This window comes from Neodiprion fabricii, chromosome 2, assembly GCF_021155785.1.
Source record: "Neodiprion fabricii isolate iyNeoFabr1 chromosome 2, iyNeoFabr1.1, whole genome shotgun sequence".
In the NCBI taxonomy this organism is placed as follows: Eukaryota; Metazoa; Arthropoda; class Insecta; order Hymenoptera; family Diprionidae; genus Neodiprion; species Neodiprion fabricii.
Genome location: NC_060240.1, coordinates 7,068,934 through 7,090,775, shown reverse-complemented (window position 1 = coordinate 7,090,775; position 21,842 = coordinate 7,068,934). Strand labels below are relative to the sequence as shown.

Below are 21,842 nucleotides of genomic sequence, written 5' to 3'. Positions count from 1 at the left end.
TCACACCTAGATACCTTCCACATTGATTTATTATAACAAATACCAATATACACATTCACACACACACACACATATATATATGTATGTATAACCTAACATTAGCAGTGTACGCAAGTAATACCGTCAAAATTTGTGGAAATCACGTCGAAACCACGGGAAAAGTACCGACGTTCAAATTTTTTTTCTCATACATCGTTTTTTTCGTTTTTCTTACTTTTTTTTTACCTAATTGTCTGATATCAAAAATTTCCGACAAACGCACGAAATAAAAGCTTAAGAAGCCAACCCCCTAAACTATATACAATATCCATACACACTGTATGTACGTGTGTATATATATATATATATATGTGTGCGTGTAAGTACATTATACATATATAAGTTTTATCGCACGGTAGCATAATCATATGCGTAAAGTTTAATTGTGCATATTTGAAGTGACGTGAGTCGTAACTTGTTTGAGAGCATAAAATCGTTTGGAATTAACGGGAGCGGAAGAACAAAAAAAAAAAAAAAGAAAGAAAGAAAAAAAACAAAGATCGATTTGTTCGTTATTTCGCGACGTTAAACAACAATATTGTTACAGTGAACGTGAATGGCATGCCAATTTCAATCGCTGGATTAATTTTAATGCGCATTTCTCATATCGCGCCATTACCGTGGTTATTATATATATATTTTTTTTTTTCTACTTCACTATTTCATCATCCTAGAATATTTATTTGTAGCACGAATTTCGCTAAAATTTCACAAAACAAATTTGCGAACTCGTAAACGAAGATCGTACGAGACAAAAAAAGATGAAAATATGGATTTTCATCGCAATTATTAATAATATTATTATTGTTGTTGTTGTTGTTGTTGTTAAAATTATTATTATTATCATTATTATTATTATTATTATCATCATACGTATACTGCATGATTCGTAAAACGCACACATCATTATAGAAATATATATAATGCAATTATAATATACCATCTATACGAATATTATTAAAACGAAAAAAAAAAAAAAATTCAAAAAAAAAAAAAAACCGTAATAAGACCGTCTTGTATTGAATTTTGATGCGCAGGCTGTCGCAGATACGTCCGAAAATCCGATCACTCAGATCGTGGATCTCTCTTGGTCCAAGAACCGTCAGCACTTTACCTGCACACCGGCCTATCTCCTAGATTTATATACATACAAATATATATATATATATACACACACACACACATACACACAATTTTATGATACAATAGTGATTAGCAAATTATATCGACAATGATAACAATGATAACAATGATAACAATAACAGTTGGAGAAATTTCAAGAATTATATATTCAACTCGTTACCAAAGAACGCGAAGATTACATAACAATACCGATATATACACACGCGCTTACACACATATACAGTGCATGTTGTGCAAATGTAAAACAAATACGCAATGCAAACGATTTGGTGTTTTTAGAAAAATTTTTACTTCATACTTAATTTTCCAACAAAACTTGGTTCCAACCTTTCATTTTTTCGATTCTCTGCTAACTTTGATTAAAAATCATCTCACTGAATTTCTTCGACTTTCGAAATAAAAATTTTTAATATATACACATGTCTAAAATAAGTACCTGAGGGTCTTGCGAAGAAAACTAGGATATGAAAAAAAAAAATATATTATATACATGTATAAAACATAACCGAAACATTAATCCCGGGTCTTGAAATTTGTTGGATGAAGAATTTGTTAGATATAAAATAAGAGACAAAAAACAAAAATTGAAAGTACATTCAAAGCATAATGCAATATCGATTAATCTACCTATAAAACGCGTAAATCTTACGTACGTGATTGCTTGTTCCGTGTCTCTTGTGAAAAATTATACCGATTCTGACGTACGTATGAAATGTGGGAAAAATAACGAGACGACACGCATACACACGCACACAACAACAACAACAGCATCAATTGATTACTTTAAAAAAAAAAACAAAAAACAAAAAACAAAAAAAAAAAAACAACTATATATATTCATTCGCATTTAATATATATATATAGTATATTTGTGTTGTACGTAATTGATGATTGAAATTTTAATGAGGAGAAAGAAAAAAAAAAAAAAAAACCACCATATACAGAAATATATACAAGAACGCGTGTTGAAAATTTGAAATCACGTAAATCGATAAAAAGGAAATCTACTCATACGGGTGCGTGTGCAAAATTATACACGCATATCGCGTATGCATATATACATACATATATTTTCCATGTATACCTGACAATACCTACGAAATGATTTTGTCGAATCTCAATGAGAAATTTACGCTTATTAAGTTATTTTTAATCATTTTTATCATTTTTTCCCCCCCGTTATGACGAATATTATATTTAATAAATGTAATATTAATGATTTTGTACGGATGATAGATTTGTTCTGTTCTCTTTTTTTTTTTTTTTTTTATTTATCATCATACCAATAATCTGTAACGAAATATCAAGCGATTGATAATCGTCGTTCCTTATTTATTATATAACGACCGTTCCGGGTCGGTAAACTGTGTTAAAAAATATTTGCAAAAAAAAAAAAAAACAATGAAATCATTAAAATCGAATACAAAACCTGCAGAATATCGCTTGTTGGCTGACCTCGAGTATTCTATAATATACCTAATCTATGTACCGTAACACAATAGCCTCTATATATATATATATATATCTCTAAATTATATTACCGCTGCATAAAAGCAAGGACGTTGCATTTGTAATTTTTGTAATTTATAAAAATCGTTATTCAAGAGAGTTCGAATAACAATTATCTGTAACAATATTACAACCATTAGATTTAGTTTGTAATTTTTCAACAATATTCGGCTTCCTCGAGTGGAAGGAGAAAAAAAAATATGGAAAACACGTATCTTCAAAACGTTGTTTAAACGGGACATTACTGAAGGCGGAATTTGAAAACACGATTTAGAAAAAAGAAAAACAAAAAAAAAAAAAAGATTCTCTAAAAACGACGACTGCAATGTCTTTGAACTAATCGTTGTTATACTAAATAATAATATAAATTTATATTATTATATTATTGAAAACGTGAAGTTATCCTGAAATCATATTTATTCTTTAGACTATTGTATGCGTATAAAAAATATTGTAACGTGTGTTTGCATGTGCGTGCTCGAAGGGTGCAGAGGTCGCCGGGAAATTATTACGTTTAACAAAATTACATTATCGCACAATCGTATGGATTTCGATGGAAAGAGAAAACAAAATAGAAGAAAAAAAAAAAAAAAAGTAAATTGAAATGATTTTTAAACATGGATAATATTAAAACTTAGTTTCGCCGCACAAATATGTATACATATAATATGGGCGCTTGGAGAGAGGAAAATTGAAAAAACAATAAGTAAAACATAAGAAATAAAAGGGGGTTGATAAAAATGAAGAAAAAAATCAAATAAATAAATAACTTATGTAGAACTGGGTTAGTAATATTGTAATAAACTTGCATGCGAATTCAATCTTTGTGTTGTGATTATTTGACACAAAAATAGAAAAGAAGAGGAGAGAACAAAAAAAAAAAAAAAAAACCTACGAAAGAACTGAGAATTCGAAAAACGAAGGACGAAACTTCCGGTACTGTAAAGACAGTGTGGCGTCAGCACGTATCGTCCGATCATACAAAAAAATTTAAAAAAAAAAAAAAAAAAAAATTGAATGCCGCGACGTTTCTTACACTTTCCGCACGTCTATAGAAGTGATCCGCAAAATTATAAACAAAATGCAAAAGGCGACGCGAGATTGAATCGTTCATTCAAGAAACGAATGTAACACATTTCTTCAAAATTTCTGTTACGTAGAAAATGAGATGAATAAAATTTATATTTTGTAATCGCGTTCAGTATGAGTGACCGTCTGCACCCTTCGCATTCGATTACTATTATTTACCGACACATACCTAAGTTATTATTCATTGTTTTTACCTTATTAAAATCTTTATTTATTTAACTTTTGTTACTTCGTATTCATTTCACTTCATTTAACCAATACGTAGATTGCTTGAATATTTTTTTTTTTTTTTTTTCACAATTACCGTTAAATTATACTACTTTAGTTTAAAAATATTTCCTATACATATATATTGTATATTTTTTTAATCAACAAAAGAAAAAAAAAAAAAAAAACAAACAAAAACAAAACAAATTATTACATAAGGTAACCAATACCTAATTACACACGGGTATTACAATCGAGAAAATTATACTTAACGTGTAATGTATTTTTGGTTTTCTCACTTCGAGCAAAGCTTTAACTTATATACGAATACCGTACCTGTTTAAAAATTATTGATTATCTTTGTCTGTGTATCCACACGCATCGATTAGTTAATTAACGCTGTATAAAGTACACTCTGACACTTCGATCCGATGTTAAACACGTTCGTCTGTAATCGCCCTTAAATGCGTTTCAGGTAGAAGAGAAACAAAAAAAAAAAAAAAAACAAACAAACAAAAGAGAATTCAAGAGATAAAAGTTTTAAGTAACTACATATACAGTGACTATATAACACAATATTAGTATAAATATATATATAAATATATGAATATATATATATACATGTATAAAAATATATACCAAATATTAGATATTTTAGTGTAACTGAAACAGAATCATCTATATAGCATGTATAAATGTAATTCTATATGAAAGCAACAATAAATTATGTAACAAGAATATACCGGTGAATCCTCGTTCTTTCTGTTCATCAATTTTTCCACGATTTATTGTTAGTTAATATCATCTGTCGTAGAAGTTTTGAAACAACTCTCAACAAGCTAAGGCTTAAAAACTTGCCTCGATGCGGTAATTCCTTCAATAAAACGAGGTGAGTTGATGGGTGATGATATCGAGTGACGATAAGATAGTAAACTTCAATGCAAATATCGGTATCAGTTTTCTATAAAAAAAAAAAAAAAAAGAAAATTTGATTGGTGGAAGGTTGTCAAGTTTAATGTTTGAAGTAAACTGACAGACGCATAAAAAATAAATAAATTTTAAAAAAAATTACAGAGATGTGTCAATAACGATGCAACTAGTACCTATTGATAATGCAATTGTTTTCGTTTCACCATCTTGCAAACAACAAGAATATCGGTAATGCAGCAAACGACTGACCATCAATCGCGCGGCACGAGTGCAGCGGAAAAAAAAAAAAAAAAACATCCATAAATTACGGAGCGTTCGTCAAACGTTGCGTGGTTACGTTCGAAAACAGTGAGACGGAAAGACCTTTCATACGGTGTGATTGCGGCATGACACGCAATCATTAACGAGATAACGATTCAAACAACCGCAGCAGTGATAAAGAAGCAAGTGTAGTAAGATCTCGGTCAATTCTGCGTCACAAACAACGCCGAGTCTACGCAGCCAACGAAAACTCGAAACAAACTCCGAAAACGTAAACCTAACCTCAAGCGCCGCGAAACAACGCGTAAAAACGAAGCTTGCGACTCACCCTCCGCCGTTATCTCGTCTCGATTCTTCCGCCCGTCTTTCGTCAACTTTAACGACGTCGTAAACTATAATCCGCATCCAGCCAGTTCACTGAATTCACAAAACGTTCTGACGAGATGTCACATTACACGCGATCGCACTCTCGGCTTTTGTTATTGTTACAGACGCTACCTTACCGACCGGATGAATCGGGAAACAGTCTTACTGGCTGCGACACGACGTGCTTTCAGTCGGTGACCTTACCTCGTAACGTGCCGCTGGCTCCGTCGATTAATTCGGAACTCGTGCTGCGCTCGATCGATAATGTATACCTACTGCGAGGCGTTTGGCGAAAATGTTAACACCCCGTTGGAGAGTCGGGACACGATCGGGGGGGGGATACGGATTGAAGGGTCTAAATTCATACCTATTTTCAGGATTTTTACTTTTATTAAAATGAAAACTCTGAAAGCAATTTGAGTTTATGGACTTTATTATTTATAGTTTCAACAATGTTTTGGAATTTTTTTTTTTTTTTTATTGAAATTAATAACAAAATGGCGGCATCGCGGGTATAAGTAGCGAACGACTCTGAAACTCTTGTCTTGTCCAACTTGTGACGGATAAAAAATTATTTTACTTTTATTAATTTATTAAAAACACCGTTTCGGGTACGAGCTTGTAACTCAAATGTGAAACGTTATTTTTTTCTTTTTAATATTATACGATTGTGAACAAAAAATTGTTGAAAAAAAAAATGTATAAACAAATTTTGACATCTAAATTCAAAAAATGTAGCCGCAATATCGAAACGATGAAGTAGCTTTAAAGATTGCGTCAAAATTTCAAGTCAAAATCGAATTTCAGATCCGTAATCAGCGACTCCAAAAACTTATAATTTATGGACAACAAGTTTACGTGTAGATGGGCAACTTTCTCGGAAATGAATTATTCCTTCGATTTTCACGATTTTTTTTTCAATCAACTTGTTTCTAACAATAATAATTCACATTGAATCGCAACAATAACTCTCGAACATCGAAAACCTATTTTAGTAAGCAATAAAAAATAGCAAAAATCCACAAAGAAAAATGTTGAAAAGTTCTCTGAACCTACAAAAAAAAAAAATAGCTGTAAAATAAGTATGACTGAAAAAGTAAAGCCATGCACCGTCCACGAACAACGCCGAGGCTCTGCAAGCTTGAGCTTTTCGTCGAGCTTTGGTACGGGTTGATTTCGTTAACGGAAGCTGAGTGCACTGCTAGTCCATTTACTGCCCTCGCTTAGGCTTCTCTCGATCTCGTTTACTACCGCGTTCGCAGAGAGTAAAACCAACGTTGTGCTTTCATTTATCTACGCGACTGTTGAAAACAAAAAAAAAGAAAACGCAGAAGAAAGAAAGTATTCTTCGTTAAAACTTCACCCCTGTGAATAATTTAAGAATTCCGCCACTCTGTGAAATGTTTTTGCTCGTACGACTTGAAAGAAAACTTCAACGTATGGTTGTAATATCAAAGAATCGATTTCTCTGCCACGAAGATAACGACAAACTTACGTTTATGCTAATATTTACCAACTCTTTCCATTGATTCGAACCTCCGTTCGAAGCTTTTTCTCCTAAATGGTCATATTTTACCACCTCATCCCTGTACGTAAGAATAACAATAATATAACACCCCGAAAAACGAAGCTTTCATGAATTTCGAAGCGCAGCATCGAACTTTGCATGGAGTCTGACAGTGCTGCCAACTAAATTTACGGTGGGAAAAATTTCAAGAGCGAGAAAAGCTTAATATCACACTTTTCGATTTTCCACAAGAATAACGTAGGATAAATGTTGTTTGCTTCTTCTAGTTTTTTATAACTAGCTAACGAATCGTCGTAAAAAAAATTTTTGCAGGAAATTGAATGCTCTACAAAAAAAAGGTCTCTTGTCAAAATTTCGCAAAACTAACTGTGTCAAAGTTACAGCCTGTCAAAAGTTGAGTTACCTATAATTTGACCTTTTTTGAATATTACAGCGTATCTACCGGTCTCATAAAAAAAAAAAATGTGCATGTTTTTTTTTTTTTTTTTTTTTTTTTGCAAAGCGTAAATTTTACTTTAAATGGATGTTTAAATTTTTTTTAAAGTGTACAATAAAATTTGCGTTAAGAGAAAAGTGACAAGGATGAAAGTCGACAGAGGTATGAATTGAATTGGAATTAGGAGGCCGACTTTTCCCACAATATTATTTGTGAAAGGAAGGATATCGATTATCGGGTTGGGCTGCAACCCGCAGCAGACCCTTTTCCGTCAGGCGTTCGAGGTGTTGCTCCGTCTTTTGAGAAGACGGACGATGATGAGACGGCTGATTGAGAACGAGGACGAGAGGCAGTCGGAGTTGGCCTGCCGTTAAAATGGAACATTTTTTTTTTTTTTCCCCCCCCCCCCCGTTTCTTTTTTTCCTTCTTATTCCTCCCATTTTATTTCCCTGTACAAAAGCTACCGATCGGATTATAGTCGATCAATGATGTTTCTGTCATTTTTTTTCTCCTTGGTTTTACCTTATTTTACTTGTAAACACACGAATTTACGTGAATACATATGATACGAGGCATTCAAGATTCTGAGTCGACGTTTCGAATTGGCTTTATAATATTTTTTTCCATCAAAGTACGCGACGAAAAACGCTGTCGCAATTTTTTTACTCAATATTTCGACCCAGCGTATCCGAGCCATAATTCAAACACTCTTATAAAATGTAACAAAGTTTTTAACACGTATTAGAAGATGGAAATGTCACAACTTCAAAAGGTAAATAAGAAAGATTTGAAGTAAAAAAAAAAAAAAAATATTATTATTCTCGGACTTCATTTTTGACACAAGAATAAACATAAAAGCTCTTCTAATGGGTTTCAAAAATTTTCTAATATTTTACAAGTCTTTTCTAAATTTTTACACCTTTTTTTGTTTTTTTTTTCCAAGTCTTTAAATCGTACTTCAGACAAGCTGGGTCGAAAAATTGCGATAAAAATTGCGATTGCGTGATTCGTCGTGTAAGTACTTTCATACGAAAACACGAAAATTGATAATTGTGAGATTATTTTTGTTTTTTTAAATTTTTTTATTCTAAGCACACTTGTATCCGATTTATTTATTCTTAGTTGGTATTTCTTCCTTCTCTTTAATTCTTCACACTGTCAAACAACGACGCTAAAAATGAACAAAAAGTTTGCATACGAGTTTTGAAAAACAACAAAGCAGAATGAAAGTATTCTTCGTTTGAAATGCGCGAATAATATGAATAGAATTTTTCATCGATTATCAATGATGTTTGTTCTTTTTTTTTTTCCTGCGCATCGGTTTTTTTTTTCCCGTTTCAAACAACGTTCAGCATCAACGATCAGATAAAATCAGTAATATAAGAGGAATTCCGAGCACAGCTGCACCGTACGTATGAAGAGAAAAATTTAATTTTTCTTTATACAACGTATCGAAAATCGATTATACAGAATTTATGAGAAAAACAGAGCCAAGTTCAACCAACAATAAAATTCAGTTAAATCGTTACTCTGATAATTACACCCGCTACGTGACCGCAATTATGTATCGACGATAAAACCGGGGAAAAAGAGAAAAAACTGAGCGCCATATTTAACACGGTTCCTACGCTTTTTGGAACCTGAAGTTCCCTGATTTTTTCAGTAACCTTTTATTTGCAAACAATAGCCTGCGATTTTCATTTAAAGAAAAACAAAAAAGAAAAAGAAAAAAAGTGATATACATGGAATGTATGAAGTGGTGCGAAGAAACAAAATTTTGAGTGCAATCCTACTTCTTTTTTTCTTTTTCTTTCTTCTTTCTCATTTTTTTTTTTTCTTCTCTTAATATCGACGGTACTTTTTTTTAAGAACGAGTTCATTTCTTCGACAGGCTGAGAATTTCAGTCTAATTTTCGAAATTCCCCGAGTTTTTCCGATTTTCCAGGTTTTCATGCGCACAGCTGGGAGAGGGCCGAGCAATCAATTGACGCAAGACTCGGTATTAACCATCGACAAGTGCTTTTCAACCGCGGGATTAAAGCGAAGGGGTTTGGTAAACATACGAGAAGTGCTTATACGCGGTCAGATAGTGCCTGTAAAGCTTTTTGGCGAGGGCAATCAATTGGCCGGGAGAGATAAGTCCTATCAAAACCGGATGTACGATCTATTATCCGGCTAAATTCAGGGCAAGCAAATGGATTACAAACGCCGCAAATAACACCTGTTCCTAGCGTCTTGACGATTATGATCATGGCATCCGCCATTTTCAATTTCGACATTGGACTCGATATTAAAAATCTCAGACGCGAACGCATATTTTCGTACCCGAGGTTAGATTTATTTATTTATTGTTCACCGAATGAAAGAACAAAGTTCTTTCTTTTTCTTTCAAACTCTTCGTTCAAATTTCACGTAGTTTGACTGGTGTAAGTTTGAATGTGGAGGAAAAAAAAAAAAAAAATCACTCAATCTAAATGTTTATAGCCATAGAGAAACACGTAGGGAACTTTAAAGTTATTGATTTTTATGTGACTGGTGAGTATTTCAATAAAAGAGGTTAAATTTTTAACAGAAAAAAAATGGCAATTATTGGATAATAAATAATTTTTGAATTGACTTGTCGAAAATCCCCTTGAATTATTGAATATTTGTTGATAGTAATTTTTTGTATTATACTTAAATATATGCCCAATAATTTCCTTGAAATATTATCATCTCGTTGTCTTTTCTTCCGTCCAGAAAAAAAAGTTTTTACAGTGATGTTAACCCTTGAAATAATCGAATTTACAATTCTTCGGGAATTCCGACGTCGATATAACGAAAAATTGAACACAAATCACTGTTTCTCAACTTTGGAATGATTTGTACGGAAATGAATTTTGAAAGTGCGAACATCTTTCACTTTGTTACGATTTACCGACTGTAACGTAATTCCAAAGTTGTGGAATACTTGATGTTTTTTTGTTTTTTTTTTTCCACTAAAAATCCATCGTTATGCATTAACGATACGAAATTCAACCTCATAGATCAAATATCCTAAGGGATTTAATTTTTTTCCTCAACTGGTTAGTTCACCGTTAAACGCAGGTGAAATACAAAACCGTTATATTTTAATAACACAAAATAAACTCATGCTTGATTAAGGAAAATATTAACTTTATAGAAAAATTATATTACACGTTTCATTTCTAGAGAATGTACTTATACATATACTCCCGGACAAAATGAGAGCTTAGAAACAAAATATTTTTGGTAATTTTTCTACGGACAACAAAAACTCGACATCTCTTCCGACTGTTGAGCATCGATAAAACGTAACTAATTATTTCATTCCTTTTTCGAATTTGTTGCACGAGTTTCAATTTTCTTCGTGCAGGTGATAATCCGCAATAACTGTATTACAGAAATAAAATTCACAGCTCCACTAAACTTCTTCGATCTTAATTTTATAAATATTTTTCACTAAACTACAAATCGATATTGTTATTAAAAAAATGTTTGTGCTTCAGCGTTAATTGGTGTATTTTTTCCGCATCAAGAAACAGTCACTTTTTGTGCGTAGCATGAAAACTTTCAACCGATCACGTTAGAAACAAAGTTTAGTACAACAGCATTGATATTAGAATATTTTTCATACAAATAGTTTTATTCTAATACGATTGTTTCTTTTTTTCTTTTTTAGTTTCTCCCAAAAGCACAATTTTCAGTAACAAAAACACGAGGTTATGTATAATATTACAGTATATCGGTCAGCAAAATGTTGTAACAAGAAAAGTGCTTGCCAATTTCGAAATACCAATCTGTCCTAATTATAAAATCATATTTATTTTGATTCGATCGGGTATAAATTTTCTATTACAACTACTATGAGTAAAATTGAATATTCGTCGTTTTGACTTACCTTTTTTGATTCCAGATGTTTTGTTATTAATTGTAACCGATTGACTGTTATTTATAACAAATAAAAAAAAAAAAAAACACCCTGAATTCGGAAAAACAAGCGATCGAATAAAAACAAACATGATTTTACAATTACAGTAAATGGGTATTTAGAAATTATCAATCACCTTCCTTGTTACAACGTTTCATCGACCCGGTATTACGTAAAAAACCGAATTCGAAAACTCACTTCAAAAATCCGCATCGTAAAGTATCGTATAACATAATTACGCATCAGCTGTAGATCGCTCGAATTGCCGTGTGATTTTCCTTCATCAATTCGCATCTCTGCGACCTTGGCAAATAAACAGAATATTAACAATACCGTATATGCATCCGTATTATACAATCCGGCTCCACTTGCACCTCGTTTAAACTCGAGTCGTCAATTTACACGACGATTAGATGCATCGCAGCGCGTGTGTTAAGTCGATTGCGAGAAAATCGCTTTACAACGACATAAAAATAATAATCATAACACACGCGAAACGACTGGCAGGCAATGATATGCGATCATTACAGGCCATCCACTCGATTGAGTATTTATAAATTATTGTCACACGAGTCGTCGTCGTCGTGTGACGGTTTATAAACTTTCCGAGTCCGCTTAGCTGTTTGTCAAAAATCCGCGTTACGACCGTGCGCGTGACAAAAAAGAAAAAAAAAAAAAGAAAAAAAGAAGAAAGAAAAGCAACAACAATAATAACAATAATAATCGCGCAAGCGGAAAGTTGTATCGGTTTCTTTTCATCTTGAAAATATATCGCCTGTCGGTAACTCAATATTTTTTTTTCCACAAGCTCCGTTATAAAGCGAGGCGTGTGCATAAAAATATAAAAAAAAAATACGTCACGGGATATGTTTCCAAGACATGTACGTATGATTCAAGAGTATTCCGTTACACAGCTGCATACGAATCCCACTTTCCGCACGACTGTTTTCGACCTATATTTTTCCTCTGCATTCAGATACCGTGCGTACGATGTACGTCAAGGGTGGTCCTCGTACGGGGGTTTGAAAAAAAAAAAAAACAATTCACGGTCGAAAATGTCAAATCAGTTTCAAATGGTGGAAAACAAAAAAAAAAAAAAAAATCCACATTCTCGAGCATTCGCTAAAATTTATCCTTTTTTCGGTGAAAAATAAAAAATCGTAAATGAGGTTGTACAGGTTATTCCATCACAGCGGTGACTAAATGATACCGGTGTTTTGTTTCAAATTTTTGGTTTTTTGATTTTTTTGATTTTTTATTTATGTATTTTTTCTTTCCCGAAGGGCCCGCTTGCCCAACCTCAATTGGGTCCGAGGCTTCGAATTGCACGGCGACATGTGTACACTACGTATATACATGCGTGCAGGTAAGAAAAATTAATGTGAAAAGAGAGAAAAGAAAAAGAAAAAGCGTAAAAACTGACGTCAGAAGAGACTAACGAACAAGATTCACCGAGGGAATCGTCGGTCATTACCCAGAGACCTCAAAGATATAACCCAGACTCACGACCACCTTTCATCGCTAATGCCGTGCCGTTAAAATGACTCGGTCAAATCGAGTGATATCCCGGCACTCGCTAATGCCAAACTGTACGTATGTGTGTGTAAGATCGACTTTCAGCGAAAAAGCTGAGTGGATGAACTTGCCGACTAAGTATTTTCGCGGTTTTATTCATCCCGGCTGAATTTCGCTCCGGCGAATCAACCCTTTCAGTCGTAGTGGTAAAAATTCTTACCACCCATTTGGTATACATTTTCATTCTCGTTTCAATAATTCGACGCGGCGGATCCTGTACGGTTTAGGAAAAAAATGTCAAATTCGAACGAATCCGGAGAGTAAAACTCTGTCCAGGTATTTTTGGAATCGCTGATTACGAATCTGAGATCAGATTTTGAAAATCCTGTACGGCGAAACCAATCAGCGACCCCAAAAATTCCTGCATAAAGTTTTTTCACCGTGTTTGATAAAAAATTTAAAAATCTCCTCCGGCATATCGGCTTCGCCATCTTCAATTATTGAAATTCAAACGCTGTCTCGTTACGAAAGTTGCGTCTCAAAGGGGTTGAATCGTTTAAGATGTTGAATTTTTCTTAGCTACGAGCCGAACAATCATCGCCACGTAAATTCCGATCATTCATTTTTCACGTTAGGTGTAATATTATTGGCTGTGGCAGATTACGCAGAAATTGAAGAATCGAGCAATCTTCTCCGATCTCGTTTGTCACGGTCGATTGATCGCGTGTCTGAAATTTCGCGGTTCGTATTCTATTAGCCAACAGTCTCGAGCTCGTCGAGTTTTCCCCTTGAATCACCGTCGAATTTTAAGATGAATATCAAAATTTGGGGCGAGCGTGAATTATAAACCGTGTCAGACATCTCGGATCGGTTAAAGTTGCGGGAAGTTGATTCGAGTAACTTTACGAATTGACAAACACTTCGAACGACGTTGAATTTCAATCTGTTATTTTTTTCTCCCCTGAGTAATATCTTTTAAAACTGTGAGATAAAAAAAAAAAAAAAAAAAAAAGGATAAAATTCGTAATTGCGCTCAAGTTTCGCAGTGTATAAATACATATTTTTCTAGCAGCCATCCATCAATTTTCCGAAACTTTTCATCGTGATGACAACGGTTCGATAGTAAACCTTATAAGTATGCGTGATTATATTTTCTCAAAGTTTTTAAATCGATTTTCAACATTCTTTGGGGAGGATAAAAAAAAAGTGTACGGTAAAATGTATAAAGAAAAGGATAACATTGTTTTCAATGAATATTTTCGGCTCATTAGTTATCCAACGTATTCGTCTATACTGATTACTTTTTCTAACTAATAAATACAAATATAAAATATTTAACAAATCGATTATTGCGCAATGATCTTCTCATTGTTGGTACGAATTTGTTGAATCAATTCTTTGAGACCGATTTGAGCCCAAGAAATTATTGATCTGTCTATGAAGATCATCGAAAACAATGAAATTTTTCTTTCATTCTACGATTTTCCGAATTCTTTCCTAAAACTTTGCAATTAAAGCCTACCCTTGAATCAACTTGACGCAGCTTTAAGTGAGTTCGAGAAACGTTTCTCGTTTTTTTTGTTTTTTTTTTCCACACCTCATCGATTTCCACGGGAACAATCAATCATCGTTATGGTGAGATTTTGAGACCATAGGTGATAATATTCGATGAAAATCGTTGGTGGAAAATCATGGCCGTATTTTTGAAAGCACTCAAGGCGTTGGTCGGTACACGAAGTCTAGATCAAACTTGATCCCGTGCCGCAACCGCGTTCCGGGGGATGTGTAACGCACGATCGGCCGAAGTGAGTGTAAGATGCTTGCGCGATTAACCGGAGACTTAAGGATAAATGGGGGGGTGGTATCGTCTTGATCAAAAGTTAGGAAACCAGGGAAACCCGTTTGATTAAAAAAAAAAAAAAAAAAAAAGATAAACAGGTACCATTTTTTTCTTATTTTACCTCATCGATAACTTTTGTAACGTCCGGAGGTGAGAAAGAAAAGTTGTTGAAAAAAATGAGCACTTCTTTTTTTGACCGATCTACGATTGAAGTAACTTTTCTCTAATTGTTCGTATCTTATTTGCGTTCATTGTCATTGGCGTGGACAACATCGGTGAAAATTTGAAGAGAAATGTGAGAAAAGCTCGCAAGTGACATTTGTTTTTCAATCATTCGTTTCTTTACGAAACATTGGCCACGGCGCAAGGATGCTTTGTCAGCAAAAAAAAAATTAAATTATACATCTTTTTTGAAAAATGATCGAGCTGTGTCAATTACCAAAACTTTCGTTAAAACGTTGTCAACATTTCTATCCCTTACTTAAATCTATTTTATTTTTCTCCATTTCTACACTGAGAAAAATTTCATTTCTTACAGTAACTAGAAAAATTGAGTAAAACGGGTATCGTTGAAAAAAAAACTGTTCGAATATTGTTGGAATTGGGAAAAACGAGGTAGGCCCAACCATTTTGCGCCGTCGTCGATCCTTTTTTGATAATTGCAACGCAAAATCGGTTTCTTCGGTTCAGCTTACTTTTTTATTTAAACAAGGCGTCAACGTCGTTTTATCGTTGCACGAGCGTTAAATTTTCGCAACGGTTGCAAGAAAATACAGCAAGCATCTCGTTGTAAGTTTTGATCGAGACGGTACGGGGTTGGCGAGTTCATCCTTAAATCGACACCCCGTAACCACGCGTATGGTACACGACGCGGTCATTGGATGTGTATTACGCGTCTATATCGTTTTCCATCGATAATAACAAGGACGTGTCGAGTCTCGGCCAACTCCGGACAGGGGAATCCATTAGGTAGTAGGCAGAGGTACGCAAGTTTGCAAACCTGCCGTAAACCCCCGTTCTCGACACGTCCTAGGCGACAGGATTCCTCGTTTGCGGTCTTTGCGCTATTCGAAATCAACTCTTGAGACTCGCCACGCGGTTTCGAGTCAACCGGTTTCACGTTTTCGAACCCGTTTCACCACATTTGCCCAAAATTCGATATCCAAAAGATCCGAGAAATGATTTTTTTCAAATTTGCTCTGATTTTTTCGGCGCAATTTCGAAATTCAAAAATTTCGACTCGTCGGGAAATTAATCGAAATTCAGAAAAGTTGTTAGAAATTTCGGTTTTTTCATTTGAAACGAAAAAAAAAAAAAAAAAAGACGAATGACGCGTTTGACAGCAAAAAACCAAACAAATACGAGAATTCATCGTCGTAAACGTGATTTCCAAATGGAAATATTCGGATGTTGCAAAAAATTTTTTTCACATGCGCAATTTCAATTGAAAACATGTGCAAAAAGCTCTGCAAATTCGGTGCCTTCTTCTTATTACGAATCTGAGTCTAAGATTCATACATTCGAAATGGTGATTCTATTCTTGATCTCATTTCGTGAACTTTTTGGGATCGCTGATTAAAAATCCATCCCAAAGATTGTAAAATTAAAAATGTCACTACAATCAGTATCAATTTCGATCCATCAATTTTGAAATTCCAAACTCTTGTGATCAAGTCTGCGTTTGTAGCCGATTTAAAACCGTGATAAAAATATGCTTGCATTCGATTCTTATAGTCTCGTATTGAAATTCTTTGCGCGAGTCAAATTCCGGTAACGTATCAGTGAAAAAGACTCATCATTTCGGTTTAAACAAAATTTTGGCAGCCTGGCAACGTGTTTCTTCATTTTTTAGACGAACCCCGAAGCACGAAGAAGCGAAAAATTACTGCAGCAATAAAATTGTGATATAATTCACCGAAAGAAATAAGACCAAAAAAAAAAAAAAACATCAACAATTCTTCCATAGAATTTCATTCTTATCAAAAATTGGGAGTTAAATCGTATTTTTATTACATCAGTACTGTGTATAATATATTTATTGTATATGTGAATTTCATCGGTTTTTCCTGAATTCCAATTCTTTGTATACCATGTCCGTCACATCGGATGAGGATACGAATGATTTTATTTACCAGAAGAAGCTATCTTTTTCCTCTTCTTTCAAGATTCAATAAATTTTCAGTTTTGTTTAGTTGATTAAAGAATAAAGAACGGAAAAACCTATCAAACCGTAACACAGATATGTCATTACATCGTATATACGTGTACTATTATACCTATACATATTACATACACCCTGATATATATATATACTGTATATACTATGCGTACATAGCTTGTAATTTGAAAGTTGTCGAGATAGAACAGGAGGACAATTCGCAATTAGTGTTAACCAGGTAGAAAATCCCATAAAGAGAAAGAATTCAACATCGTAAAACATCTCTGATTAAAGATCAGTTGCGAGGAGAGCTGGAAATGAAATGGAAGGTAGGTTGTATATACGGGAGACGGTAAAAATCAATTACAAATGCACTCAGGCTCGGAAAGTCTTTATTGAGAAGTTGAGCCCTGCGTCTTGTGCCCACTTGCAACTTAGCAATAAAACTTGATCGATGAAAAGAACTCTGTATATTTTATAAGCGCGGCGATATTCCATTTCCCACTTATACGAACGACATGGGTAAATTTTTCTTTTCCCACAATTTGAAATTTCTCAACTCGTCGACGCGTCGGCGTAACGACGAGAACAAAACGTGTTTTCGCAAGGAATCGAAAGCTCTGCAAAAAAAAAAAAAAAATATGTCTCTTATCGTTTTACGATAAATCTACTCTTTCAAAAGTTATTCAAGATAAAAGGACAAGCAAAGGACCTTAAATAACTAATCAATATTAACAGCTGAAACTTGGACAGCATCTTTTTTACGTCATTTCGAACAATATTTTCAACTTGAATTTTCAAATAAAAAGACGATTTTTTTAATATAGTCTAATATATACGTACTTTTTATACACAAAGGCTTTTACCTAAAAAATTTGCAACTGCGTTCAAATGTTTTGATATTTTTCATATATTTTTTCGTCTTCAAGAGGATAAGAGAAGAAGCTTTTCTTTTCCCTTGATCGAGCAAATTGGACGATTCAATTCAATCGTTTTACGTAGCAGAAATTAACGAGTTTCGGGTGCCGAAGGCTAACAACAACAAGATTATTTCTTACCGTTATAAAATTGTTACGCTCTCTTTTCTTTTCACCTCCAACTTGACGTGTATCGTATTTCATCCGAACCTTATTCCAAATTTCGTCATTGATTCTCCGTTATATATATATATATGTGTAATACAGAGACAAATGGTTCGCGTTTCTTCTTTCACCCTTAAATCAACACCGCTAATCGCGAAGCCAAAAAACCAACAAATTTTAGTATTAAAATAGGCAAAACAAGAATTTAACCTTTCGAAGTGGAAATTCTCACTGAAACAGCAAGTGGAATTGAAATATGGGAAACCGGTTAATTAAGCTATAGAAAAAATCTAGCTTCTGAATTGAATTAATGTTTATTACAGTATTTGCCAAGAATTTCTCACAGCTTATCATACAGGGTGTCAAATTTTAACTTACGCAGCTGAGTAACTAAAAAAAAAAAAATTGCGAACCTGACATTCAAATTAACCCGAGGTTAAAAATAGTGGTTTTCATTTGAAAAACACAAGTTTTCCTTCCGATATCCTTAAAAAATAAGATCAATGTCAAATTAAAGTTCATAAAAAATGTTTGTGTTAATCAACTGCCCGAGTTAAAATGGGACCGACCCTGTAGGTGCACAATTTTGCAAGAGAGGAAAAAAATTTCCCCTCATTTCCAATGTCTCCGAAATCGCAATGAATGTACACAAGAAACAGAAAAAAAATATTGCGATTGGTTTTGCCGGGAAGAAAAGTCTTCGCAGCAATGAAGAAAAACTCGACGCAGGTGGAGTTCATCTAAAAATAATCCACCATCTTTCAACATACTCGTGCATCAAGTAATTTTCACCATATCCCGGAATCTCGTTAAATCAAGAAAATATACTCGCAGTGCAGAAATTGAAAACCATCGCGATCTTTTTTTTTTTTTGTTTTTCTTTCTTTTTTAAACGTGGTTGCAAATTAAATAAATTGTCGTTCGGCGTATAATATATCTTAAATCTGGGCGTGCTTTCAACTACATCACCTGTATACGATAACGTATAAAGAAAATAAAAAAATAAATAAATGAAAAAAATACAGCAACTTGGTCCTTCTTTCCAATACGTTACAAATTGGCAGTTGCAGAGTGATGAAACGATACAGAGAGAGGAGCTGAAATCGCGGTTGATCCTGTAATCCGATTCGGCGCAGTGACGGGATGAGATGGGAAGGGTGGCGGGGGGGGGGGCAAGAGAAGAAAAAAATAAGAAAAAGAAAAGGAAAGGGAAAAGGTTACCACAGGCGAAAACTTATCTAAGCCTCAATCAAGTCAAGGCGAGTCGCGACGGCGAAAAACTTTCTAGGGAAAATAAATCTCTAGAAATATCAAGTTCCATAGACTTGAATATTATTAGTTTACTCCCGCGATCGAATTAAGGATACGTCCCGTCTCTTCCTTTCAAAACCGCGCGGACATTTTTCCGGCTGATATTGGATAACTTTGGAATATTTTTTATTTTTTATTTCTTTTTTTTTCTTTTTTTTTTTGCTACAATATTATTCAAATTTCTAATACAAACGTGTTACGCGGGTGCGATAGCAAAAAAGAAAATTTCTTTTCAAGGCAAAAATATATTACTGATATTCTAACCGTGAAAATACTCGACTCCGATCCTAATAGTTGTACAGATACGGCAACGTACGGTATAAAATAATGATAACAACAACAATATATCGATTTTACGCTTTCACGACGAAGATTCGACAAGAATCCGTTGAAGCCCGTTAAAAATAAAAGGAGTGGAGTGGAAAAAGTTTTCAAGCACACAGAGTAGTTGCCTACATTTGGCAACGGGTCAAGTTCCAATTTTCATAAATTAAATAGTGTACATTTAATATCGTTCGATAATCCGTTTATCCTTAGATTGCGTCCATACTTGAACAGGTACGCAGGCGGCGGACAATTTCATTTCTTCATGGTGCCACACCTTCGGGCATCGAATAGATTTTGAGCGTGAATTCTGGCCCGGGAGATCCTCGATATCTCTGAACACCGTAACCTGCGAATACCGAGTTCAAAGACAATTTTTTCTCAATAAATACTGGGAAAGAAAAAATTGTTCGTCGTTCGATCGACGTACGGACAAGAGAAGAAAAAAACAAAAAAAAACAAAACTCATCGATATTTAAATAGCATCTCGATGATCGATTCTCCGGACAAATCGCAAAACCATAAAATCGGTAACACACAGAAAACACACAAAGTCCGTGAAAATCTCTTCACTACATGTGAAATCTTTCGACAAATCACGCGCGTACAAATCTCACGTCGACTCGGTGCCGGACGAATTGAAATCGATGAATTTTTTCCCTCGATTCGTAAAAAACAAAAAGGTTAAATACTTATTTAAAAGAAGAAAAAAGAAAAAAATTGTTAAAAATTTACAACACTTCTCCGACCACGTAAGACGGCAAATGAAACGAATCCTTTCCAAACCGTATTCCGACTAACATTGATGGTGTAGTAGAGCTCCTCGCACTGGTTGAACCCATCGGGGCACAATTTTCTTCGGCAAGTGTTGTTAACGAGAATACGTGGATGGCTGTGTTCTCCGAGGTTCATGAAGTCGCGGTCGGACTCGCAGCAAGAAGGGACCCGAATACGACGAGCCGGAAACAAGCTCGCCTCCCGCATTTCCTCCAACTCGTCATCCGGCATGCTCGCCATGTTGACCAAAGGGTCAAAGGTGGCCACTCCCATAGCGAGAACAAGCAGGGCGGGAACCTGATGTGATTTCGGTTTGAGATTTCGGATGTGAGACCAAGATCCGGATCACCGGTTTCCGGTTACGTATACGGGTAAGTGCGTCGTTGTGCGAATTAGCGAAGAGTGGCCAACTTACCGAAAAAATGATCATCGCCATCCTGATGATGATGCTCCTTGGCTGAGTTGTCGGGAGACAAAGTGAACAGGCGTGTGCCGGGCGGCTTCTTTTATACGCAATAAACCGAATGAAACGTGGGTTGCGGGTGGTGAGAAAAAAAAACCAAAAAAAACAAAAAAAAATGGAATCAGAAATACGTCATCGATGGCTGAGACGCGAGTAACGGTGGTACTAAGAATCCATTGATACCCGATATTGCATATCAAAGTCTTCCGAGATATACGAGAATGCCACTTTTCTCTTTATGCCTCTATTTTCGTAACAATGCTTCATCAGGTTTCCAAACTAGCCGAACAATGGATTACGGGCAACGCGTCGACGGTTTCGATGATCCGCCATCCGTCTCATTCTTCTTCTTCTTCGGGCGGGGTCTGAAGTTACGAATTTCAAAATGTCCGAAACTTGATGCAAAGAAATTAAAACTTTTAAGAAACGACAACGTTTCGAAAAGTAAAGTTTCGATAGTGTAAAATTGAAGAAATTAAAATATACTTATACGGCGTAGTTTACTCAACGAGTGGGTGTAAAGAATCAAAAAAACCCAAATTCAGAATAACCAGGATTCCGAACGAAAAAATATCGTAAATCGAAAATAAAGAAAAATCAAACCGGTGAAATATCACCGAGCCAGAAATCCACGGAACTGAAAATCTTCGATCATCCGGAATTTCGACGTTTCAGATTAAAAAATTTCCTCTTTCTCGAACTTTCGAAGCTTTAACTCGTCGGAGTTACACCTTTTTGGCATTTTGTCCTTTCGAAACTTTGAGCGTCCGGTTTCGGACCGTTCGAAACTTTGACGTTTCGAGAAAAAGTTTGATTTCTTAACTTCAAGTTTCGCCAGCAAAAAAATCAGAATTTCAATCGCGCCCCTTCTTCTTCTTCGTCATTTCGATGATAAATAGGAATGAAAAAAATTAGAACACCGCTAACCGAGAT

The 21,842-nt window shown here is 34.7% G+C and overlaps 3 protein-coding genes across 11 annotated transcripts in view; 1 reads left to right on the top strand and 2 right to left on the bottom strand.

Annotated features, from left to right (window-relative positions):
• Window positions 1-4,467, top strand: part of LOC124175472 — a 35,446-nt gene extending 30,979 nt beyond the window's left edge. For all 6 annotated transcript variants that reach the window (XM_046555771.1, XM_046555769.1, XM_046555768.1 and 3 more), the window contains one exon: window positions 1,077-4,467. In XM_046555771.1, coding sequence (XP_046411727.1) covers window positions 1,077-1,176 — 100 coding nt within the window. In that variant the 3' untranslated portion in view covers window positions 1,177-4,467. The remainder of the gene's footprint in view (window positions 1-1,076) is intronic.
• Window positions 1-5,676, bottom strand: part of LOC124175461 (DNA ligase 3) — a 78,885-nt gene extending 73,209 nt beyond the window's left edge. For 2 of the 3 annotated variants that reach the window (XR_006869168.1, XM_046555742.1), the window contains exon 1: window positions 5,507-5,675. The gene's annotated coding sequence lies outside the window, so the exon portion shown is untranslated. Of the gene's footprint in view, window positions 1-5,506 lie in introns of all 3 variants that reach the window. The other variant, XM_046555741.1, reaches the window with a different exon arrangement.
• Window positions 3,863-20,944, bottom strand: LOC124175473 (prothoracicotropic hormone-like). Of its 2 annotated transcripts, XM_046555775.1 has the most exons (4): window positions 20,862-20,944; window positions 20,471-20,743; window positions 19,849-20,018; window positions 3,863-3,999 (listed from the first exon to the last, which is right to left on the bottom strand). In XM_046555775.1, exons 1-3 carry the CDS (start codon window positions 20,880-20,882, stop codon window positions 19,851-19,853), a joined length of 462 nt encoding a protein of 153 aa, XP_046411731.1. In that variant the 5' UTR covers window positions 20,883-20,944; the 3' UTR covers window positions 3,863-3,999; window positions 19,849-19,850. The 2 variants fall into 2 exon arrangements, with proteins under 2 accessions (XP_046411731.1, XP_046411730.1); XM_046555774.1 differs by lacking the exon at window positions 3,863-3,999 and having other exon boundaries at window positions 17,853-20,018.
• Between the last annotated feature and the right edge of the window lie 898 nt (window positions 20,945-21,842).